The 27,017-nt window shown below is 35.0% G+C and overlaps 1 protein-coding gene across 4 annotated transcripts in view; it reads left to right on the top strand.

Annotated features, from left to right (window-relative positions):
• The window catches only part of LOC150105407 (sorting nexin-13-like), a 599,079-nt gene that overhangs the window by 453,124 nt on the left and 118,938 nt on the right, over positions 1-27,017 (top strand). For 3 of the 4 annotated variants that reach the window (XM_090394133.1, XM_090394132.1, XM_090394135.1), the window contains one exon: positions 7,288-7,503. In XM_090394133.1, coding sequence (XP_090250259.1) covers positions 7,288-7,503 — 216 coding nt within the window. The remainder of the gene's footprint in view (positions 1-7,287; positions 7,504-27,017) is intronic. The other variant, XM_090394134.1, reaches the window with a different exon arrangement.

Here is a 27,017-nt window from a genome sequence, read left to right as displayed (position 1 = left end):
ATTCACAATGCAGTTTATATTTTCAGTGCTTCTGCCTGTTTCCATTGTCTTTGTCTTGTTATTGCTGACCTTCATACCATATCTATTACAACAGTCATTCAATTTAGTCAGGGAATCTTACAGACTTTTAGCAGATTTATTTAGAAGTATAAGATCATCTGCATAAAGCAAAGAGCTGACATTAACATCCCCAATTTTGATATCAGGTTCAATACCACTTTTCTTCATAATGTGATCCATATAGATAATGAATGACAGAGGGGATAATGTACATAATTGATATAATGCCCCACTGACACCATATAACTCTAGTGTTTTGAATAGCTGCTCTCTCTCTCTTGGCACCTTGTCATATGCCTTTTTCATGTCTACGAAACATAAATACAGATCATTGTTATATTCCCATGATTTCTCAACTATTTGTCGTAAAGTGAAAATCTGATCCTGACAGCCTCTATTTGGCCTGAACCCAGCATGTTCTTCACCGAGCTTCACCATGTGAATTTGTGCACATATTTATGTTGGAAAGATAAAGATATTCTAGATATCTGGAATAATTACTTTGAAAGATTATTAAGTGAAAAAAAGCAACGAATAGAACAGTAATAGAAATATAGACAAAAGCACTTGTATATCGAGACTTTAGTTTAAAAAAAAAAAAAAAAGGTTATCAAAAGGTTGAATGTGGAACAGCAACTTGAGTGGATAATATTTTATCAGAGATGTTCAAATATGAGGTATAAAAGTTTTGCAGTGGCTCTCCTGCATAATTTAGAAGGCTGAATTCCAGATGATTGAAGTGTATAGGTCTCTCAGTTCCCATCTGTAAAAAGAAGAATGAAAGTGAAAATTACAAAGGAATTTTTCTACTAATTCTTCCAGGTAATATTTATGTAAGCATACTTGTGAAGAGGGTAAGAAAAATTATGGAAGAAAAACTTGGAGAAGAGCAAGCTGGGTTCAGGCAAAATGCAGGTTGTCAAGATTGGATTTTCACTTTATGACCAATAATAATAAATTTAGTTTAATCCTTTATCCAAGTGTAAGCAAACAAAGTTTGCACCTGAAGTATCTTCAGGACTGAGGCAACTCATAGTAAGGTGGACCAAGCTCTCATCACTCCTTGTCTTAGTATCTCCCATAATGCAAGGCACATCTAGTGGACATGTATAATGCTATGCATTAAGAGAAGGGCCTCTACTCAGACCGGTTTAAACCTTTATTGAGGTCTCGTCAGTGGGAGCCAGACCCAGAGGTGGTGATACTAAGGCAGAAACAATGGAGAAGTCATATTTACATGAGTTGCCAAAAGGTGTCTCACCTTATTATTAAATTACTCTGGAGGTAGAGAAAGATGTTGGAACTTGGATAAAGGATTAAACTAAATTTATTATAGTCTAACCTATTATTAAAGGTGTCTCACCTTTAGTAATAAGGTGAGACACCTTTTGGCAACTCGTATAGTTAAATATGACTTCTCCATTGTTTTTGCCTTAGTATCACCACCGCTAGGTCTGGCTCCCACTGACAAGACCTCAATAAAGGTCGAAACCAGTCTGAGTAGTGGCCCTTCCCTTAATGCATAGCATTATACATGTCCGCAAGATGTGCTTTGCATTGTGGGAGATACTAAGACAAGGGGTGATGACAGCTTGGTCCACCTTTACCACGAGTTGCCTCAGTCCTGAAGATACTTCAGGTGTAAACTTTGTTTGCTTACACTTGAATAAAGGATTAAACTAAATTTATTATAGTCTAACCAAGTGGGAAAAAACTTCCAACATTTATGACCAATAGTTGAGCATTTCTTTGGAAATATAATAAGGAATCTGTATTTAAGTTTTGTACAGCTGGAAAAAGTATACAATAAGGTCAAAATGCTAGTTATGTGTAGGGTATTGAAGGAAATAGAGGAAGATGTTTTGATGTATAAAGACATTGGTGCATAGTGGTATTAAACCTGATATTAGAAATGGAGATATCAAAATTAGCTCAAGATTTAAGCTTTCCAAAATACTACAGTTACATTGGGAGAATCAAAAATTATAACATAGCAATGAATAGTCTATATTTAAGTAGTTGTAAGTCAGCAATTAGAACTGCAGGAAATATAGGAAGATGGTTTGATGTCAAATCAGGTGTAAGACAAGGGTGCACACTATCTCCACACTTATTTCATTTATATGGGATTGCATTGTGATATGTACTCCTAAACAAATCCACTGCAAGTCTCATCTCCAGGATTCTATAACTAAACTTAAATAATAGCTGTAACAAATTTCATATGAAAATCACACTAAAAAAACCAAAAGTATGAAAATAGGCAGGAATATAGAAAACTTCAACTGCACTCTCAGTGATGAATCTATATTATTATTATTATTACATAACATCTCCAGGGAGTCCAAAGACTCATCAAGGGAGGGCACCTACACTACAAGTCTCTGTCTCCTCCACCAATTACAATGAACCGTGATTACCATCATCTACACCAATGCTCTACTGCCCATCATCACCACTAGTATTTTCACAGACAATCACAAACATCAATGCCCATGGCAGGATTCGAACCTGCAGCCCTTTGGATGGAGAGCAGAATACGCTAACCACTAGTGTGAGCTATTTATGCACAGTTTTTAGTAACAATGGCAAATTAAATACTAAAATAGATGACAGAATAAGCAAAACTGGTTAGGTGGGGGAACCATTTGTATAAACACAGCATTTATTTGCTAAAGGCTCTTATGCCCTTTATATGTGTGTGTGGGGGGGGGGGAATAAATAAAAAAAAGCCAAAACATATAGAAAACCATGCTAAAACCAATTTTAAATTTTGAATCTGAGAATTGAGTTAGAAATAAAGTATTTGATCAAAGACCATAGATATGATAGTTGAGAAAAATTAGGGGATTGAACTGATGTCATCAGTGGCAAAATCATATTTAAAATGAAGAGGTAAGTAATGAACTCGACATTGTTATCATTCAAGAATTTGTATGTAGAGTTATTCTAAGGTGGTATGGTGACTTAAACAGAACGGGCTGAATCAGTCAGAAATGTCCAGAAAACCAAACTATTAGATATGACAATATTAGAGTGCTGATATGTATTAGAATTTGGAGGAGAATTGTTGATAGAACATTAGTGATAATGAACTTAATCATGTAGTAATGTCATAGTATACTTACTATACACACCTCTTTAGGGTACATATTATGAAACTGATGATGATGATGATTAAAAAAAAAAAAAATCATAGGTAACACTACACTGTTTCATGAGTTGTTCTTATATCATTTCATTCCAGCTACTGAAAAAATATTACAAGGAAAATGATTTGGCATCTAAAGTTTTATTGGTGGATAATGCACCAAGTCATCATACAACATTCACTGACTTAACAATTTCTTTCCTTCCTGCTGGTACTATCTGTATCTGCAACCTGTGGACAAAATGATGATCAATCTTCACATGCTTCTTTTTTTTGCCATTCAGTTGCTAAGCTATCAGTGCAGATGAAGCTTTTGAACCTAAAAGACTTTTAGTAAGTAATAAATAACATAAAACAGATTTACCTTACCTAGTATAAAATTTTTGTCACAGTATCAAGGGCATCTTCAGTGTGACTTTCAAATTAAACAACAAGAACAGAAACTGGTATATTCACCAATGACGTGCACGAACTGTGCATACATTTTAACATGATGTAGAGCAGGTTTTCTCAAAATGTGTTCTGCGGAAGGTGAATGGGTGTTCTGTGAGAAGTTCTGGAATTTGTCATTTTAGCTTTCTAAGCATTTTTCATGAATAAATATTTTATAGTAAAAATATTCTGAGGAGAATAATATTCATGAATATGTCAAAAAGTTCATACCCAGAACACGTAATAGCATCTGTATATCGTTGATTTTCACACATCGAAACCTTTCAACATTTGGGAAAGGGAATGTCGCTGTGTATGACGGGTCATAAAAATTGCCTGCAAGCCCATTACAACAATGGTGTCATATCCTCTTTTCTCAAAACTGAAGGAAATGACATCTGTGTAGCAAATGTCAATGACCAAGCAGCATATTTTTAAACATGGAAATATTCATGAATTATCGTTAATTTTCACACATTGAAATCTTTCAACAATTGAGAAAGAGAATACTGCCATTTATGACCAATCATAAAAATTGCATGCAAGCCGATTACAATAATGGGCAGCACATTCTCAAAACTGAATGAAATAACATCTGGTTTCAAATGTCAGTGACAATCACAAGGAAGTATAAAGAAAATTTTTCCACTGAAATTGAAGATCAAGGTAGTCTGTCTCCGGTTCTCAAATCTATTACTACTGAATACTTTCTTCTCAAGTTCGTATTGCAGTGTGTAAGTACTTGTTCTGAAACCGGAGTGCCTTGATTTTTTGCATGCAATCGGCTTGCATGCAATCATAAAAATTGCATGCAAGCCGATTACAATAATGGGCAGCACATTCTCAAAACTGAATGAAATAACATCTGGTTTCAAATGTCAGTGACAATCACAAGGAAGTATAAAGAAAATTTTTCCACTGAAATTGAAGATCAAGGTAGTCTGTCTCCGGTTCTCAAATCTATTACTACTGAATACTTTCTTCGCAAGTTCGTATTGCAGTGTGTAAGTACTTGTTCTGAAACCGGAGTGCCTTGATTTTTTGAAAAGTAATAGGAATACAGAGTTAAAATCTAATATGAATAAGAGACAAGGCACTTTGTTTAATTTTAGTATTAAGAAATCTCTTATTGAAGGTGTTTGTGACAGAACAGATAGTGAGTCATCCACCTCAAGCCTACAAAGATCTTCAGGATGTACAAAAGTTGTATAAAAGTGATGTCCTATTTTTAGTATTACAAATTTTAGTATTGTAATACTAAAAATATGACATCACTATTACTGAAAGAAAACTATCTGTAAGAAAGAATGTTTATTTAAATATCTAGCTTGATGTAATTTTTTTTTTCCACTTGAGGTCATGCCAGTAGAATAACATGTGATCAAATCTTTGTTTCTCTAGCTTACAGTTTGTAATGTAACGCAGCTTGTATAGTATAATTGTGTATGCTCCAGATGATGATCTTGATATGAAGATCGAAACGTCGAGATAATAAAGTTATTTATAACATGGTTGTCAAATCCATAATTTATAAAATGAAAATGGATGTATTATATGTGTTAGGTGCTTAATTATAGCAAAGACTTCTGTTTCTCATCCAGCTTGGTTAGTGGTGTTATAGATGAGCCATTTGGAATTGTGGATATTGAAGTCACCCAGAAAGATGATCTCACTATTTTGATATCTGGATTGCAGGTGGTCGAGTTCCATAGAAAGTTGTGTGAAAAGTTGAGTGCTTATCAGTGTTTGGAGACTGTTAATTGTGACTAATGAAAGTTACTAAATGGGATCGAGGAAACCTTGAGCCAGAGAAGATCAAAAGCAGGGGATTCTAAATTAGCCATTCTCTGGCAGGCTGTGTCAGATTTCACAAAGGCATAGGTGCCACCCTTATGGCAAAAAGAATCATGAAATGTGTAGTTTGGATGTGGGGTGGACAGTCATAGATGTAGCTGTGATTTCGATTTCTGTCAGGAATAAGATGTCTGATTCCACAGATGTTTGCAAAGTGGATGTTTTTAGCAAAGAGATTCTGGATTTGTTTATATGTTGTGACTGGTTGTGAAGTGATGCTTTTTTTTATGGGATTAATTTAAGAAGGAGATTCACTTTTGTTGCAGTGTCATTTTCATTGTTTGTATGAGTCTTCATAAGTTTAAGCATGAATTCGACAGATTTAGGGGGACATGGAAGATAGAAGATAACCACTACTAATTGGACTCCTTCTCCAGGCACAACCTGGCAGAGTATGTAGCAGTGGGATTATATGTCATGACTGGGAAGCCTTCTGACTTGTTACTGACCAGTTTAGGCTGCCCATGCATTAACAGGCAGTTGGCCTGCCACACCACAGTTTTAACTGATGTATATCCTTGAAATGGAGGAGATTTTAGGTCACTAAGTATGTCTGTTTTGACCTTGAAAGGTATCACTCAAACTGCACAGAAAAGAGAGAGAGAGAGAGAGGATCTCTGGAATCCTTGCTCTGGAGGCCAAACATGGCATTTGCCACTTTGGACCTGCAATAAGTTGGTACATGAAGAACATCTACCACCTAGTGTCTAGTTGGCATTTCCTCCAACTAAGAAGGTCAAAGTAACATACAGGCAGCAGAAATGAGATATTTAAAATAATTCTAGGATGCACAAAATTAGACCATATAAAAAAATGAAGACATAAGAAGTAAGCTAGATATTTAAATGAAAAGATCAAGGAATATAGAAGGAAATGGAAAAAGCATTTATGTAGGATGGAAAGACACTGGCTGCCAAAATAAATGAATAAATATTAAACCAAAGAAGAAAAAGAGAGGGGGGGGGGAGTCTAGCTGCAAAATAGAAAGACCAGTGAAGCCTGAATGTCTAATCCTTGATGAGAAGAAGAAAGAATACACTTTGGAGATCAGAAAGAAAAATAAGAAAACCAAGCAGATTTTAAACATCAGAACAAAAGAAACAAAAACACCCGCATAAGTTTGTAGACCCATTGTTTTAAGATGTGTGCAGGTTAAGAGGTAGATTAACTGGAATACCCACTTTAGAGACTGGCATTTTTTAAAGTCATTCCCGTGGTTATTATGCTCCTTAATTTTATAGCACTGGATTTTTGTGGGGAGGGCCTTTTATAAGATGGTAATAAATTTACATTAATAATCTTATTGTATTTCACTTGCAGTGAATTTTCAGGATGTTATGGTACCTAAAATAAATATAAACATTCATGTGCACAGTGAGCTTTAAACCAGTAGTCTGTTCTGTGGAGATTTAAATCCTATGTGCTTAACCAATCGACTATTTGGTAAAATAGTCTCTTGAAATACTCAAAAATATGGTTTCTCAAGTTATTTATGACAGAAAAATGAACAGTTACTTCTCACACACATCACAAGAAATACATGCAGTTGTACACACAGTAAAAGTATAAATTACTTGCAGTGAATTATGATTTGGTATAGAGTTTGCTACTTTCTCTTCCCCCCCCCATTATCTTTTAGTGAATAAAGCTGTATTTGGTGCCAAAATATTAGTTTGCAATTTATTTTTTAAGTCGTAAAGGAAATCTTTTTATATACGTACTGTAGCAAATGCATTGCATATGGAATTAAATGTTTGATTCCTGTTTATCATTATTAATTCCATTTATAGTTTCCTCAATTATCGTATCTTCCATTTCCTGCAAAGAAGGCTTTTAATAATTTAAATCGGCATTTATTGGAAAAGCGTCGCCGTCTTCTCAATGAGTATCTTCAGTGCCTCCTTGACCAAGACATGCTTTCTTCATGCCAAGGGTTATGTTCTATGCTTCTTAGTTTCTTAGAGCATCGGATGAGTGAAAAAGAAAAAAAGCCTTTTGTAAGAACGGTAATGAATTATTTTGTTAACATTTTTATTGCGTTTCACTTGCAGTGAATTTTGAGAATGTTATTATACTTTTCTACAAATACTATTTGTAGAATCAATTCTTGCACTATAGCAAATACTATATAATAAATTCACTAAATTAAACAAAATACCAAAAGGTCTCAGGTGAAAGTCCCATAACATAGTGTCATGTTATATGAAATTCACTATAGCCAATTATATTCCTGTGTGCAAGTTAACTGCAGCATGTTTATCATTGCTCCTTTATAAAAAACTGTATTTATTTATTGTATTAAGTTTAATAACTTGGAAGTTGATTAATGTATTTTAATAATTGGTTATATATATGAAGAAAAATGCACTTTTAAAAAAATTGCATAGAAACATCAAATTGAATTAGGTTAAATCACATTTTAATAACTGTTCTTGTTTTTTCGATGGTTATTGGCATAATAGAGGTCTTGTAAGTCACACAAGAAACTCAGAGACTTCCAAATACTGTGAAGTATAAGGTCCTGATTTCTGTTTAAGGTGCCATTTAAATAAATGCTTCAGGAGACTCCTTAAACGTCCTAGTGAAAACATCATCTAAATAAGGCATCGAAGGCAATGGCCAATCCATATCATGATATGCATTGAGACCACTTTTTCCCCCCTTTCCTTTCATAATCTCATCACCTAGATGTTCTTATGGATTTTGAAACTTCTTTCAGTGTGAGTGATATAAACCCTGCAGCATGAACATGTAATTTTATATATTCCAAGGTATTTTTGCAAATGGAACACTGTCTTTAGATAAATGTAGAAAGTTTAATGTGATGTGGGCAGATCTTCAATCTGTTTAGATGTTGCCTTTTATTAATAGTTGTGCTATCTGTTTTGATGTTCCATTTTCATGTGAAATAGGATCTAATAAAAAAAAATGCTCCTTCTGTTTAGGATAATTGCACTTTTTAAAAGAATCATTTCAACAAGTATACAGTTTTATTCAGAAAAGTTTTGTGTTGTCTTCCCCACCCTGTTATTTAAAAATTTGGAATCAGGGTTGTTTTAGAGTGAAGTGGACAGTTTTTACATTATGTTGCATATTTTGCCCTCCTAGTCTAATTTCTTGGGGCATTTGATGTATGGTGGTATCTGGTTATCTTTATTTTGTCATCTTGAAAGAAAGTTGTGTGTTTTCAGTCAGTATAAATCTTGTTCATTAACCACATCAACATCAATATGGATAAAATTCATCACTCCTCATCAGTACTTTTTTTCTGGCGGTATGCAACGGTACACAGTACCAGCACCTTTTTTCTTAAGTTTTTAAAATTTTGCGATTTATTGACAGCAAAATGTATTATAAATATTCCAGTAGATGGTACAGTGTTCACGAATTGAATTTTTTTCAGTTTTGATTACTCATAAGTTGGTACCCTGCTTTCCTGTTTCATAGATTGGTACACAACCAGAAACAGGAAATTGTGTTCATTTCCTATTGCTTATCCAATATCTTGATATTCAGTTTATTTATCAGTTCTATATTCACTCTGCAACAGGCAGGTGTTCACGTGAGTTTTGAAGTAATGTTAAATGAGTGCAACTCTTTTGCAGAAAAATGACTTCTTCAAGAGAAATGTGTGGCTGTATGTCAAGAACAAAATATTCAGCTGTAAAGTGTGTCGTGATGTTGGAAGTTTTGCTGTCGATAAACACATGGAAACGAAAATTTCAGCCGAATGCGCAAATAGTAAAATCAGTCATTTTAGAGAATCTTGCAAACAACAGTTAATGTCATTAAAATAAATGATTTATGATCATGAGGAGAGTGCAGTGCACAGAGTGTGCCAAAAAATAAAATCTGAAGCAAAAAAACGAAACATTAGAGAAAGTTTTCCTAAATACTTTGTCTCGTAATAAAGAAAGACGCAACAGGAAAAGTGTTTCGAACACTTACAAAGTTGCGAGGAGAAATCAATCATTTAACATAACAACTTTGAAGATGAAATAAATTTACAGGATCTTGTTGGCCTAGGCATGGGATATATTCTTCATTCTGCAAATGCTTGAATTAACATTGTGAGCCATATGCAATTGAAATGAGAAAAACATTAATAGACAATATAGTGAACTCCAAGAGCAAAATATCGTTACTTATTGATGAATCGACAATTGTGAGTAACACAACAACATTGATTGTTATTGTTAATGTAGATCTTCCTGAACTTTCGGCTCCTGTAAGTCTTTTCCTAGATTTGATTGAATTATCAGATGTAACTGCTAGAGGAATTCTAAACTCTTTATGTAGTCATCTTGAGTGTTTAGGATTATCTGAAGATTACTTAAAGGAGTATTTATTCTCTGTAACTTGTGATGGTGCAGCCGTGTTGTTTGGTGTGCGTAATGGTGTAAGGAGGCTAATGCAAGAGAAGTTTCCTAGTGTTATTTTCTGGCATTGTGCTAGCCATCGCCTTGAATTTGTGTTAGTGACACAGTGAATAATGTGCCAGGAATGAATTGCTTTAAGAGTTTCATGGACAAACTTTACGTGACTTATTTTATTCACCTAAGAATGCTAGGGAACTACAGGAACGTGCAGCAACTCTAGAACTTCAACTTCTTAAAATTGGCAAAATTTTAAGACTTGCTGGATTGCATCTAGCTTTCGTACTGTTTCTGCATTGTGACAAGACGTTGAAGCTCTCGTTCATCACTTTCTGGAGGCAGAAGAAGCAAAGCAAATCGCTTTCTTTATGAGGGCCTTTTAAGAAAATTAACGTCATTCGAGTTTGTTCTTGATTTGGGCCTTATGTGTGTGATGCTCTCCAAGAACTTAGTGAACTAAGTCTAGATTAACAAGAGAGAAATCTTGACTTGTACAAGATTCAACTTTTTAAAGAAAGAATTGAAAATCCTGGTCCGTACTACAGTATTTCTATTCAGAGTCAGAAGAACATGAGTTCAAAGGGATTGAGCTCCACAAAAATGAAAGACACAGTCCTGCAATAAGTTCACCTGCTTTCTATAAAAGTCTGAAAGAAGCTGTTGGAAAGCGTCTGCTTGAAGGGAGATGTCATTTTCATCTGAATGAGATTGCACATTCAGGCAAATGTTGATTTGCCTGAATGTGCTAAGATTTTAGATTCCAAGTATTGGCCAGAAAATCCTGGGAAGCATCTGACATTTGGTGAAGCTGAAATTAAAAAGTTACCATGCAAATTTTGCTTAAATGAAAGAGAAGCAGTTCGTGGTTTCTGTGAATATCTTCAAGAAAATAAAGTCCCGGACATATTACTTCCTCTAAAGCACCCTTTGGGCATAATTGCAATATCTTCCAGTGAATGTGTAAGGGGTTTCTCTGAGATTAATCTTACAGTAACTTCATCTAGGTCATCTCTGCTTGTGTTGGACAACTTCTGCACTGATGTTCATCAGGATAGTAGGACCTCCTCTCACTCAGTTCAACCCTAGCAAATATGGGACTCATGGCAGCTGTGAGGTCATCATTTTGCAGTTGATACCAAAAGCAAGAAGCGATCTAGAGACGATGAGGATTTATCGGAGGATATGTTAAAAGTGCAGAAGTTACTGTAATAACATCTTCATGGTGAGTACCGGCATCTTTTTTTTCAGAAAAAAAAGCACTGCTCCTGATACACTTTGTATCCACAATATATTTCAATGTAATATCAATTGCATGACAGTTTTAATATGCACTTTATATGAATTATTTACACAAAAACACAAATATTTATTTGATTTGAAAATATTTATTTGATTATTATTATTATTATTATTACGTAACATCTCCAGGGAGTCCAAAGACTCATCGAGGGAGGGCACCCACTCCACAACTCTCAAAATCCACCAACTGCAACTACCTTCATTATCCACACCAACGCCATCTACTGCTAACCACTAGTATATTCACAGACAATCACAAACATCCATGCCCATGGTGGATTCGAACCCACAGTCTTTTGGCTGGAGAGCGGATACGCTAACCACTCGGCCAACCAGGCCAGCAATTAATTTTCGGTTGAGGTGGATTTGAACCACTGATATATGGATGTCAGCATTATCCAGCTGAGTTATCAATGAAACATATTATTATTATTACGGGCGACTCCAAGGAGTCCTTAAACTCATCGAGAGAGTCCCTAAACATCATATCAAGAACAATTATTCAGCATTTGCACAGTATCTATCATACTTTGTTTTGAACTCATTCACAGTCATGGCACCCACAACAAACTCTGGCAGCTTATTCCACTCATTCACCACTCTCCAAGTAAAAAACCTAGTTCTAACACCTTTGCTAACTACACTCTTGCTCAGTTTCCATGGATGGCCCCTAGTTCTCCCATCACCAGACCTGTTCTGAAAAATTTCGTCTGAATTAATCTTGTAAAAACCCCTTCAGTAATTTGAATGTCTCAATCATATCACCTCTTTTCCACCTTTCAACCAATTTCTGTAACCTACAGATTTTCAACCTGTTCTCATAAGGTTCATTCCATAGACCAGCTATCATCTTGGTCACCTGCCTCTGGATCCTCTCTACCTCCTTCTCCCTGTCAAGAAGAAACCCAGAGCCCAGATCTTTGCACAGTAGTCGAGATGGAGTCTTATTAAGGCTCGATAAAGAGGAACAATAACTTGCTTATCTCTGCACTTCAACGTATTCTTCAGTAACCAAGTGATTTGATGAGCTCATTTAGCCACTTTTGCTATGTGCTTCCCCTCCCCCCCAAACTTCAACTCCCTATCCACAAACATACCCAAATCCCTGGCTTTGTCAACCTCCTGGAGTACAGTTCCAGCAATGTGATATACTGCTGCTAATTTTTTCACCTCAAAATGCATAACCTTACATTGACATCCATTCTCATTAGCCAGACTGCCAATCTATCCAAATCATCCTGCAAAATTTTGACATCATGTGCATTCACTATTGCTCTACCCAACTTTGCATCATCATCATCATCAGCAGCAAACAAATGAACAGTTCCTCTCAGATCCTTTCCTATATCATTAATGAACAAATTAAATAGCAGTGGTCCAAGAACAGAACCCTGCACCAGACTACTAGTAACAGGCCTTCTTTTGAACTCCACTCCTGAATAAACTACTCTCTGATATCTCTCCATCAACCATCCTCCTATCCATCTCACCAACCCTATATCCATCCCCATGTGCTGCAGTTTACTAATTGAAATTCCATGTGGTATCCTGTCAGAGGCCTTAGCAAAGTCGAGCAGTATCACTGTAAATCCATTACCCTTATCTAATTCACCTGTCACTATATTATAAAATGTGAACAAGTTACTGAGGCATGATCTACCCTTCACAAAACCATGCTGTCCTCCATACAGTATCCCATTTTCATCTCTCCATTTCTGTATTTTGCTCTTGACTAATATCTCCAAAACCTTGACAACAATTCCTGATATCCTGATCGGTCAGTAATCAAAGCAGTTTTGGAACTGAAGTTGAATTTGAAGAACTTGAAATTGAAGCCTTTGGCTCTTCATATAATTAGTAGTTTTGGAACTATTATGTCAAATTATATCAAATATATCAATGGAACTATTTTCCCTTCTTTCCACTCCCTTGGGACTAACCCAGAGCTGAGACTTAAATTAAACAATATGGTCAAGGGAACTGACCTTTGCTGCTTCATGTAAGACTCGAGCTGGTATACCATCCAATCCCAGAGATGTATTTACATTAAAGTTCTGTAATATACTATTCACCTCAATTTCATTCACTTAAATTCCTGTATCAGCCATTCGTTCTGTCATTCCTGCAATATCACAGCCTGGATGATATATTCTTGCAAAGTGTTCGCTTAATAATTCTACTATTTCAGCTGATTCAGTCACCTCCCTGCCATCAGCATTCCTTAAAATCATTTTGCCATATACATTTTTCTTTTACTTGCAGCATATTGAAAGTGTTTGAGATTCATTTTAGCTTGCATTGCTAATTTCCTTTCATAATCTTCTTTTGCTTTTCTTACCACACTAGTTACCCTTCTGGCCTGTGCTTTGTACTGTTTGTGTGCCTGTAGGTCACATTTCTCCTTAAATATCATCCACAATTGTTTCTTTTTTTGTAGCTCAAGCTTAATGGTGTTATTCATCCATTTAACTCCCACTTGATTTACTCTCTGGACTGTAGGTATGCAGTCAGCCTCCCTTAAATGCTCCTTAACCACTTCCTATGCACTATCAACATCCAGCCCTTGCAATTTAACATGCCATGGCACTGATCCAGGCAATCTCCTAAGCTTGTCATACTTACCAGCCTGGTACCCCGTCGTAATTGAAAATTCCACACATTTAGCCACTTCCCAAGTCAAGGAAATGATCACTTTCACCAAATGGTGGCAATATGGTCATATTCATAATAGTCAATTTCTCAGATGCAATTACTACGTCAAGCACTCTCAAACCCCTAGTATATTCCATTGCATGCTGTCTCAGGTAGTTATCTCTTAGTAACTGCATAAAATTCATTTCCTTCCTCCCGTTTGTCCTCTCCTCCCTCTAATCAGTGTTACCGTAATTGAAATCCCCCATTGAAATCCCCTATGCATACTATCTCCACCATCTATTCCATCACCTGGTCTAGCAGCACCCAACTGTAAAATTTGTTCTGCTGACCTCAATCTCACACTAGACAGCCTCAAATGTGCTATTTTCACCATCCTGAAATTGAACTTCTATTCTCTTTGGCTGCAGTTCATCAGCTATCATCAATAACGTTCCTTACTCCATTCTTTTCTCTCTGTCTTCCCTGAACACACCATACCTCTCACATTCTAAGGTCATATATTTCGGTCTGAAACTTACAGACCATCTTCGGTGGCAAAAACAGTTGATACAAGGTGTAATATGTAATGTCATACTCTACAGATCACCCGATAGATGCAGCATCTTATTAGTTTCTTGAGACCTTATGACTTCATAAAATACCATTCATAGTTTTAATAGCAAGTATTTAAAAATAATAATAAAAACCTTGATGATGCGTTATTCTAATCAGACCTTGATAACAATAAGCAGTCATTCCAATTCAAGTTCAGGCAGTGAAGCAAGGCTCCAGTGCTCTCCTTAAATAAACATTCAAATTTGTATCGACAGTGATGTATTAGGTGTGTTTCAGACTAAAGAATGTTGTGGTGTGTGTCTATTCCATGTTCAGCTAATCCAGATTTATCAAATTTCCTGTGGTAAATACATAATTGATTTTCTTGTATTCCCTTTTCTATTGAGCATCCAATTTATCCAAAGTAGGATAGACAACAGTCACAAGGAACTTGATATACACGTAGAGACATCGCTGTGTGTTTATCTTTTGAAGAGGAGGAAATAAGTTGAGAGTTTATCGATAGGTATAAAAGTAGCCAGTAATTCATATTTCTTCCGAATTCTGGAAATCAGTTCTGAAATTACGGAAATATATGGGATTGAAACTCAACATACTGTTTCCTTGTTATTGAAAGAGAAGAGATTATCTTTTCTAGTCATTCTTCTCATCTGCTCACCATTAGGTGATTTAACCACATCAGTGTATCGAAAGCCCACCCTTCACTGGATGCTACATTCTTCAACAATTTGCACACCATCCTTCTCAAAAGATAGGAATTATAAAGTCTTTTAATTTGATGAGCTAAGATTAATTGTTCAACTCTTCATTAATTACAGGAAGAGCTGTCAAATATCAAACAATATATGTAATTAGATATAGAAATTAGAGGGAATGCAATCCTGTGAACAAGCTGGATTTAGGAAGAATTACAATACTTTGGACCATATTCACACATTAAGACAGCGCATTGAAAAATCAATTGAATACAATAAACCCTTATGTCTGGCCTATATAGACTATGAAAAAGCATTTGATTCGGTTAAAACATCTGCAGCACTAAAAGCACTTGAAACCCAGGGAACTGAGAAACCATATATTGAAACACTAAAACATATTTACAATAATGCAACTTCTGTAATTAAATTATATAAAAACAGTGAAAAGTTCCCAATACAAAAAAGCATCCGGCAAGGTGACACCATATCTCTCAAATTATTTACAGCTGCACTAAAGGAAGTCTTTAGAAGCCTTGATTGGGAAACAAAAGGAATAAACATAAATGGAGAAAGGCTGCATCATCTGAAATTTGCAGATGATATTGTCCTGATAGCAGATAATCTTGAAGATCTGGAAGAAAGGCTAAATCAGCTAAATGAAGCCTCCAGAGAAATTGGATTAAAAATAAATAGAGAAAAAACAAAAATAATGGTGAATAAATACATAAACCATAGAACTATCAAAGTCGAAAACCATGAGATAGAGCAATTACTTCATATGTATATTTAGGCCAATTGTTATCCTTTGAGGAGTGCCAAAGAAAAGAGATTGAACGAAGAATTCACCTTGGATGGATGGCTTATGGGGAAAATGAGAGACATATTCAGAAGTGACATCCCTATGAGTCTAAAAAGGAAAGCTTTTGACCAGTGCATACTTCCTGTCCTAACATATGGAGGAGAAACATGAACTTTAACAGAAGCCCTAAACAAAAAACTGAGAACAACACAACATCGCATGGAAAGAAGTATGCTAAAAATAATATTTAGAGATAGGAAGACAAATATCAGGATAAGATCTCAAACAGGTGTCATGGATATTGTAAAATACATTTAACAGGCTAAGTGGAGATGGGCTGGCCATATTGCCAGATGCAGTGACAGGAGATGGACTAGAAAAACAACAGAGTGGAGACCAATGGATGGAGCAAGACAAAGAGGAAGACCGAGAAGAAGATGGAGAGATGAACTGGAACATATTGCAGGAGTGAGATAGATGGGAGAAGCAGAAAACTGAGTGATCTGGAAAATCATGGGGAAGACCTTCGTCCAGCAGTGGACCAGAAGGTTGAAGAAGATATGAAATTAAATGTCTTCTCAGAACACAACATGTGTTTAACTCCTACAAACCTAACCTGAACAACAAGGAAACAGTCATTGAGTTCCAATCACATACATTTCAGGTTTCAGAACTGATTTCCAGAATTCTGAAGAAATATGATTTAGTAGCGACTTTTATACCTGTCAATAAACTCTCAAATTATTTTTCCTCTTCAAAATGTAAATGCTCTCCAATGTATACCAAGTGTATACCCAGAATGTATCCAATGTATACCCAGGTGTATACCAAGTTCCTCTTTGTGACTATCATCTATCCTACTTCAGAATATATATATATATAATTCTAATCTTTAAAAGGTACCTGTCACATGACTATAAACAATAAATTACACGATAACCACAGTAATTAACTTTAATGAAATGAAAGTACAGATATTTCTTACTGAAAATAACAGTACATCATGAGTGCATTGAAGCAAGCAAATCAAAGAACTGAGAATTCAAGGTACATACACCAGTTGGTGGTTTACCAATTAAAAACTATTGCTGCATGCTAGAAATTAATATTAATAAATAATATTATTAAAAATTGTTTCTGATGGTTACATAAAATAAGAATCTCACAAACTTTTTTTTGTGGGGGGGGGGGGAGAGAATCCTTTCGATTCAGATTTCACCGAAGTAAAAGGGCTTTGCAACTTCCTTTGAAAAGGTGTTCATATTTAAACCTGCTTCTATAGAGAAGACAAGCTTCATCCTACTGGATACTGTGTTTAGTGTCAATACTATATTGTGTCATACCAGACTTTAGATTTCATGTGGTGGATATAATATTGATGTTCATTAATTCTTTTTTCCACAAAACTAGTCCAGAAGCCTTAAAGTAGCAGCCCTGCCACTGGACTATCTATCGCCAGGATAGTCACCTGACATAGAGAACATTATTCTATTTTTAAGCTGATGGAGAAAAGTAATCAGAATGAATCTATGGCAAAACAACCCTGGAATGGAAAATGTAAAACGAAAATGGAAATTGCAGGCATAGACTTCTGTGGCTAATTGGTTCAAAAGACATATTTCAGTGATTACACCACATTTTTTATTATTCAGTTATACAATATACTGAAATAATAGTTCCCGACAAGTTTCGTTAATCATAGGATTTACATCTTCTGGGGTAAATAGTATAACTTAAAGTTTAAACGAGAAATTAATAAATACAAATCATAACCATCTGGCTATTCATAAACTCAAATAACAGAATGCAGATATAAAACATTATTGACGTTGAACAATACTGGATGATGTAACGTGTTCTTGTTCTCGTTCATAGAGTTCGAGCTCAGATTGAGGTAGATTTTTTATTAGAGCTGACCACACTTGATGGAGAATTAAACTTTGATTTAATACCAAAGATCCACAAGACAGATATACCTTTAAGACCAATAGTAGATGGAAGAGATTCACCGACTTCCAACTTGGCGAAATACCTCACCAACATGATCTCAATCATATAGGAAAAACATCTTCCTTCATAAAAAATAGTACACATTTCATAGAAAAAATGAAAGATATACATATTGGTCCATCAGACATCTTAGCAAGTCTAGACATTATCAGGCTGTTTACAAACATCCCGAGACAAGAAATTTTGAATCTCCTAGAAGATCTCTTCTCTCCGGACATCTTTGATCTTTTTAAACATTGTATAAACCAGGGTTTCTCAATCTTTTTATACGACGGAACACTTCACAAATCCTGAAATGTTCACGGAACACCTTGGTTATTTTGTAATGTATTAATTAATAATTAATTGGTAATTTAGCTTATTTTATTTTTAATTAACAATTGTTAATTATTAATTAATAATTAATTAAACATCAATTAAACCATTATTGAATTAATTTGTGCTGATTTTCATTGACATATCCCATTCTGATCACCAAAATTTTATAATATTATTATAAGTACTTACGAGTGAATGCAGACTTTTTCTCCTGTGTGCTGGTTTTTTAGGTTAAATAAAATAAATGAGTAAATCTAAGCGTTAAGAAAAAACAATTTATTGTCAAATGTTAATTAGTAAAAACAAAACACATAAAAATAGTAAAACGTATATTGCAAATTAAGTTCTTAACGACTCCGAAGTTTTAGGCTCTTTGAATTACAAATTCTTTTGATATCAGGCACAATATTAGAAAGTTGAATTCTCATATTTGGTATAGCGTCAAATCTGTTCCTGGACTTTGATTTGGTTGCAGCATAATATGAAAATCCAGCCTCGCATAAATATGTCATTGTAAAAGGAAGTAAAACAAGAATAACTAGTTTTGAAATGCTTGTCCAGAAATCATTTATTGGCAGTTCCTTGTATTTTTGTTTTAAATCAGAGTCGCTAATTAAGTCAATTAGATTTTCATAGTCACTTGCACTGAAGCCTGCTGGCTTAGCTGTCAGTGTAAATGGATTCAGAACCCAGGAATTGTCCTCACTGGATTTTGGAAAATATTGCAAAAGAGTTGATTGCAAGTCATGCAAGTGTTTTAAAATTACGTTAGGTACCTCTTCATTTACTTCAGAATTTATTTCAGTCAAAAATTCATGCAAGGTAGGAAAACAATCAAAATTATTCTGTTCAACTGTAGAAATCCAGAATTGCAACTTCCTATCAAAAGTTGCAATTTTATCTCTTGTATTAAAAATTGTAATATTCTTTCCTTGTAATGAAAAGTTAATTTCATTGCACTTTGTAAAAATATCTGCCAGATATGTAAGACTCATCAACCATGAAGAATTTCTTAATAATTCAATAAAATTTTGTCCTAAATTATGTGACATCAAGAAGACCATTAATCACTACGAAGTTCAAAAAGCCTCAATAATGCTTTTCCTCTGGATAGCCATCTCACTTCAGTATGTAATAAAAGTGCGTTATGTGCACTACCCATTTCATCGCACAAAATTTTAAATAATCTGGATTGAAGTGGTCGAGATTTTACATAGTCGATCATTTTTACGGCTTCATCCAAAATAGTTTTTAAATATGTAGAATTCTTTTTGTTACCAGTGCTTGTCTATGCAAAACACAATGAGTTTTGTTGGCTCTTGTAGCTATTTGCAGGATACGGGGGGTGCTTAAGGGTCAAAGCTGTATAACTGAGAGGAGACCTCCACATAGCCTTTAAAGGAATGCGGAGAACCGACCAGGGCTTCTGACCTAATGTCCAATCCTCACCTTCTCGTGGTGCACCCTGTCGGGTATCTTCTTTGATACTGAACGAACGAGGATGGGCTGGCAATTTGGGATTTAGCCGACCAAATTGTATTCTTATTGGTTAAACCAAAATAAAAAATGATGGTACAACATGACAAAATTTCATGCCGGCTGGGGCATCGCCCGGTTAAACAAGGCCCCCGTTGTTTTCGCCAGGGAACCAGGGCGAACAGCGAAAAGTCAGCTACTGGAACAAATCTGAAAAGAAACTCCAACTCAACATCACCAGAGTTAAAGATCGGTACTATCAACGTAAGAAGCCTGAATGGCAAAGAAATGGAGCTTGCTGAGGAATTAGATAAGTACCAGCTCGACATAATAGGGGTGACTGAAACAAAAAAGACCAAAACTGGTGAGATCTTTCTGAGCAATAAATACAAAATGTTATATTCAGGCAATGACAATCAAGGAAAAGAAGGAGTAGCCATAGTATTCAACACAAAATACGAGGCTAATCTTCTTGATTGGCAGTAAGTCTAAAGTAGAGTAATGTGGGCAAATATGAGAATGGGGAACTGGACAATGAGACTTATTTGTGCCTATGGTCCCACAGAAGGTTCTACTAAGGTAGAAGTGGAGGAATTTTTTGAGGCTTTAGAAAAAGCAACTGACACAATGAAAAAGGAAAAGTTGGTCCTTGTTGGGGATCTAAATAGCAGAGTAGGAAATGATTGTGAGACATACAAAAATATTTTGGGAAAATTAGGAGAAAAGAGCAAAGCTAATAATAATGGCAAATATCTGTTGGATTTCTGCTCAGGACATGGACTGGTTATTACTAACACCATGTTCCAACATAAAAATGTGCACAAATTCACATGGAGAGAAGAGGCTAGGAATAAGAAAAGTCTCATTGACTATGTTATTGTTGATAGTGATGTTTTCTCCCTGGTGCAGGACACCAGAGTGTACAGAGGATTTGAAATTGGAAGTGATCACTATTTAGTCTTGAGCAGGATAAAATTGAATTTCATATTGAAAAGAATAACATGTAAGAAAGTTTTAAAGCGAATAAAAGTTGAGCAGCTCTCAGATGTGAACTGTAGACTAAAATACAGAAATATTATTGAAAAGAAAATGAAAGAGTTTGAGAACAGGAATCAAACCTTGGAGATTCAGTGGCAAACTCTGAAGGAAATATTGATTGATTCTGCCAATCAATGTTTCATCAATGAATCAATGATCGATACTGAAGGAAAAGAAGAAAGCCTATCAAAAGTTCCTGGCAAATAAGTCAGCTTTTACTCTTACAGAATACAGAGACAAATGTAAGAAAGCTAAACAGTGTGTAAAACTAGCTAAACAAAAGTCATGGGAGGACTTTGGCAAGAATATAGAAAATAAATATCAAGAAGGTGGCAAAATATTCTGGAGGTTGTTGAAGAAGCTTAGGAATGGAGGAAAGAGTGCTGTAAAAGGAATTAGAGATGATAAAGATGAAATGAAAACAGGAGAAAAAGATATCCTTGAAGTATGGAGTAATTACTTTGAAAAACTGCTAAATGAAACAAGCAGTGATGACAGCACAGTGATAAAAAACACTGACCAGGCATGCATTCAGGAATACATATCCATACTTGAAGTAGAAAAAGCCATCAAAGGCTTGAAATGTGGAAAGGCAGCAGGAGTAGATGATATTCGACCAGAAATGCTGAAGTATGGTGGCATAAGAGTCTTACAGTGGCTGCACTGCATAGTTCAGAAAGCCTGGGGAGGGACGAATTCCCGATGATTGGAGTAGAGCTCTCATAGTACCCATATATAAAAAGGGAAATAAAACTGAATGTGAGAATTACAGAGGTATTTCCCTACTGAGTGTTCCTGGCAAGATCTATGCAAGTATACTTGAGAAACGGTTGAGAAGAATTGTGGAAGAAAAGCTTGGTGAAGAACAAGCTGGATTCAGGCCAAATAGAGGCTGTCAGGATCAGATCTTCACTTTACGACAAATAGTCGAGAAAGCATGGGAATATAACAAAGATCTGTATTTAAGTTTTGTCGATTTGGAAAAGGCATATGACAAGGTGCCAAGAGAGAAGCTATTCAATACGCTGCAGTTATATGGTGTCAATGGGGCATTATATCAAGCAGTACTTAGTCTTTATTTGAGTTGTAAGTCAGCAGTTAGAATTGAAGGAAGTGCAGGAAGATGGTTTAATGTTAAATCTGGTGTGAGACAAGGATGTACATTATCCCCTCTGTTATTCATTATCTATATGGATCACATTATGAAGGAATGTGGTATTAAACCTGATATCAAAATTGGCGATGTTAATGTCAGCTCTTTGCTTTATGCAGACGATGTTATACTTCTAAATAAATCCGCTACAAGTCTGCAAGATTCTCTGACTAAATTGAATAGCTGTTGTAATAGATATGGTATGAAGGTCAGCAATAAAAAGACAAAGACAATGAAAATAGGCAGAATCATTGAAAATGTCAACTGTGTTGTGAATGGAGAACCTGTGGAACAAGTAAAACATTTCAGCTACTTAGGCACAATTTTTAGTGAAGATTTTAAACTAAATATAGAAATAGACAACAGAATCAGCAAAGCTGGTATCGTGGGAAGTCAATTGAATAAATTCATATGGAATAAGAAAGAAATTAGTCGGAACACTAAATTAGCTGTATACAAGACAGTGTTCAAATCAATTTTAACTTATGGATCTGAGAGCTGGGTCAGAAGTAAAACACTTGACCAAAGACTAGAGACCGCAGATATGAGAGTCCTGAGAAAGATTAGAGGCGTGAACAGATGACATCAATGGCAATATCATATTAAAAATGAGGATGTTAGGAAAGAACTTGACATTGTCAGCATCCAGGAATGCGTTAGCAGAGCTAATCTCAGATAGTATGGTCACTTTAATAGAATGGGAGAGGAAAGATTAGCAAAACAAGTGTTCTCTGCCAGGTTGGCAGGAAAACGACCCAGAGGAAGACCAAGATATAGGTGGATTGATACTGTACAAAGTGCCTTAGATGATAGAAATATAAGATCTAATAATGTTGGAGTCTTGACAAGTAACAGACTGATTTGGAAGAAAAGTGTAGATAGGAAGTTAGTAATGATGTAATTTTTTCATCTAGTACTGTCATATCCTGTACACCCCTTGAGGGTACATGGCAGGAATTTGAAAATTTATTTATCACTAGGTTAGACTATAATAGATTTAGTTTAATCCTTTATCCCAGTGAGAGCAAACAAAGTTTGCGCCTGAAAATATCTTCAGGACTAAATATAGTGTTGTACTATCTTATCCAGTAAGTAGTACAACACCAAGGCAACTCGTGGCAAAGGTGGAGCAAGCTACCTACTGGATAAGATAGTACAACACTATATTTAGTCCTGAAGATATTTTCAGGCGCAAACTTTGTTTGCTCTCACTGGGATAAAGGATTAAACTAAATCTATTATATGGCAGGAATTTGATGATGATGATGTGTTACAAGTCCCTTCACCTTTCCTACCATTGCTTGAGCACCATCTGTACAAATATCAATACACTTCTCCCAACCGATTTCCTGTTTTGTAATATAATTATTAATATAGTTGAATATATCTTCTCCGGTAGTTTTTTCTTGTATATATTCGCACATGAGTAAATCTTCTTCAATACTTTTATCAAATATGTAACGAACAAACACTAGTAATACAGCGAGTTCTGCGACATCTATAGATTCATCCATTTGCAATGAATATTCACTGCAGTCTAAGTCGATGAATTAGCTCTTTTTCTATGTCAGCAAAAAGATCTTTGACGCGCCGTGAAACAGTATTATTTGATAATTGTACTGCATCTATTTTTTTACCAACTTGCTCGTTTAACATGCATGATACAATGTCTTTCACACAAAGCTTAATGAGCGTCTCATCAATTATATAAGCTTCACCATGAAGTGCAATGCGGTAACTCACGCGAAAAGACGCCTCTGTTGCATTTTCAGTTGTAGCAATTATAGCCATTTAAAGTTTAGATTTTTCAAGCGAGTCGCGTCGTCTCTTAAAAAAATGTATATATATTTCCTTTGTAATCAATGTGTTTCATTTCAAAGTGCCTTCGAAATTTAGTTGGAGCCAAAGAACTGTTTACTAGTATTTTAATACACAAAACATCAGGAGCATTTGTATTGCCAATACACGTAAATCATTAATTTAAATAACTTTCATAGTACTTCCGTTTTGGTCTGTTCTTAGATGACTCTTGTTCTTGAATATTAGCGTTTGAAGAAACCACAGTTTGCAATTCCATATCTTCTCCAGTCATATGAATAGATGGGTCAGCAGAAGTACTTGCTCCTCCTTGTGTTAAAGTTTCTGTCTTTAAACAAGAATCCATGGATATTTTTTCAATAATATTCAAATTCCAATATTTGTCAGAGCTATAATAAAAACAAATAGAATTGTGTTGTAAAGGTAACTTTAGTATGAAAAACAATAAGATTATAAATAAGAAATGTCGAATAATATAAAAGTAAATGAATAATGCAAAATAGTGAAAAAAGACTGCAACACACAAAAGTAAATATGAATTGTAACAATACTTGTAAGAAAAGTACTAAACCGTATCAAATAATGTAAAAGCAATTGTAATAAGAATGATTTGATAAAATGTTCTCATTGGACTAATGAAATGTTGTAGCATGTCGTAGTTTCTTCAGGCAAACATCATTAAATTAATTTGTGCTGATTTTCATTGACATATCCCATTCTGATCACCAAATATATTTATAATATTATTATAAGTACTTACGAGTGAATGCAGACGTTTTCTCCTGTGTGCTGGTAGTTTCCCCTCCTATTGTACATCCTGGAGATCTTTGTAGGCTTAATGTGGATGACTCACTATCTGTTTCATCACAAACATCCTCAATAAGAGATTTCTTAATACCAAAATTAAACAAAGTGCCTTGTCTCTTATTCATATTAATTTTAACTCTGTATTCCTATTACTTTTAAAAAAATTACGGCACTCTGGTTTCAGAACAAGCGCTTACACACTGCAATACGAACTTGCGAAGAAATTATTCAGTATTAATAGATTTGAGAACCGGATACCAATTACCTTGATCTTCAATTTCAATGGAAAAATTTTCTTTATACTCCCTTGCTGATTGGTCACTGATATTTGAACGCAGATGTTATTTCGTTCAGTTTTGAGAACACGCCGCCCATTGTTGTAATCGGCTTGCGGGCAATTTTTAATCTGTCATAAACGACGGTATTCTCTTTCCCCGATTGTTGAAAGATTTCAGTATGTGAAAATTAACAATAATTCATGAATACTTCCATGTTTAAAAATATGCTGCTTGGTCACTGACATTTGCTACACAGATGTCATTTCCTTCAATTTTGAGAACAGAAGGTATGACACCAATTGTTGTAATGGGCTTGCAGGCAATTTTTATGACCCGTCATAAACAGCGTTATTCCCTTTCCCAAATGTTGAAACGTTTCAATATGTGAAAATTAACGATACACAGATGTTATTAGGTGTTCTGGGTCTGAGCGTTTCGACATATTCCCAAATATTATTCTCCTCAGAATATTTTTATTATAAAATATTTATTCATGAAAAATGCTTAGAAAACTAAAATGACAAATTTCAGAACTTCTCGCGGAACACCTATTCACCTTCTGCGGAACACAGTTTGAGAAACCCTGGTATAAACAATACTTTTCTTCACCTATCAAGACAGAATATGGGAACAAAAAGAAGGACTGGTCATGGGTTCATCATTATCACTGGTATTAGCAAACCTGTTTATGCAAAAATTTGAAAACAATGCTCTAAAGAATTACCATAAAAAACCGGAAATATGGCTATGCTATGTAGACGATATTTTCATCATATGGAATGGAACAACATATGAACTTATCAATTTCAAAAATTATCTCAACAATTTGCACAACACCATAAAATTCACTTTAGAACAAGAAGAAAATAGAAAACTTCCTTTTCTAGATATTCTATTAGAAGTTAATAAAGAAAACAAACTCTCTTTCTCTATATAGGAAGCCGACCAACACAGGAAGATTTCTAAATGCAGCCTCACACCACCATCCTTCACAAAAAATAAGCTTAATTAAAACTCTTCGAGACAGAGCATACAATATCTCCAGCACACAAGAAAGGTGTAATGAAGAACTAAAATACTTAACACAAATCCTCCAACAGAATGGGTATGAAACAAAAACCATCAAGAGAATCCTTAAAATGCCTCCAACTAACAACACAATAAAACAGGATTACAAAAACGCAATCTCGCTTACTTATATCAAAAATGTTACAGATAAGCTAGTCAAATTAATGAACAAACACAACGTAAAAGTAGCCTTCCTTCCTATGGAAAAAATCTCAAGATTCCTACATCCACCAAAACCACCTCATCATCCTCTTAAAAAAACCAGGAGTCTACAAAATCCATTGCTCTTGCCGGGATTTGCTACGTAGGACAGACAGGAAGATCTAGAGAAATACGCATGGCTGAACACCAAAAAGATGTACAATACAAAAGAGAACAAAAAACGGGTGTTGCTTTCCATACAACTTCCACTGGACACGATGTACTCTGGCAAAAAATGACGATGTCATACATAGAAAACAACTGCTACATAAGAAAATTTAAAGAAGCTGCTAATATGCTGAAAAACCCAACCCAATGCAATAAAAATCAAGGTTTAATTCTCCATCAAGTGTGGTCAGCTCTAATAAAAAATCTACCTCGATCTGAGCTCGGACCATATGAACAAGAACACGTGACATCGTCCAGTATTGTTCAACGTCAATAATGTTTTATATCTGTATTCTGTTGTTTGAGTTTATGAATAGCCAGACAGTTATGATTTGTAGCCAGACGGTTATGAAACTTATCGGTAACAATTATTTCAGTATATATTGTATAACTGAATAATAAAAAATGTGGTGTAATCACCGAAATGTGTCTTTTGAAAATGGAAATGACAAAATATAATACATATAGCAAATTGGAACATAAGAAGAATAGCATATAAAGAAATAGAATTAGACCAAATATTAAATGAAAGAAATTTTCAAATAGCAGTAATTAATCACTGAAACAAAAAAAGAAATTAAAAGGAACCATGAGAGCTGAAAATTTTAAGGTCATATATATATAGTGGAGCTGACAGAGACAGAGCACAAGCAGGTGTTATGATTTGGATTCATAATTCCTTTTCAAAACAGTTAAAACATTATAAATTATGGAATGAAAGAATAATAGAAGCTAGAATAAAAATAGATAGAGGTTATTTAACAATAATTGTTTTATATGTCCCAGATGAAGGAAGAGAACAG

This window comes from Typopeltis vanoorti, chromosome 6 (genome assembly GCF_054136105.1).
Source record: "Typopeltis vanoorti isolate ZY-2024b chromosome 6, IOZ_Tvanoo_1.0, whole genome shotgun sequence".
In the NCBI taxonomy this organism is placed as follows: Eukaryota; Metazoa; Arthropoda; class Arachnida; order Uropygi; family Thelyphonidae; genus Typopeltis; species Typopeltis vanoorti.
This window is presented reverse-complemented; position numbering and strand designations above follow the sequence as displayed.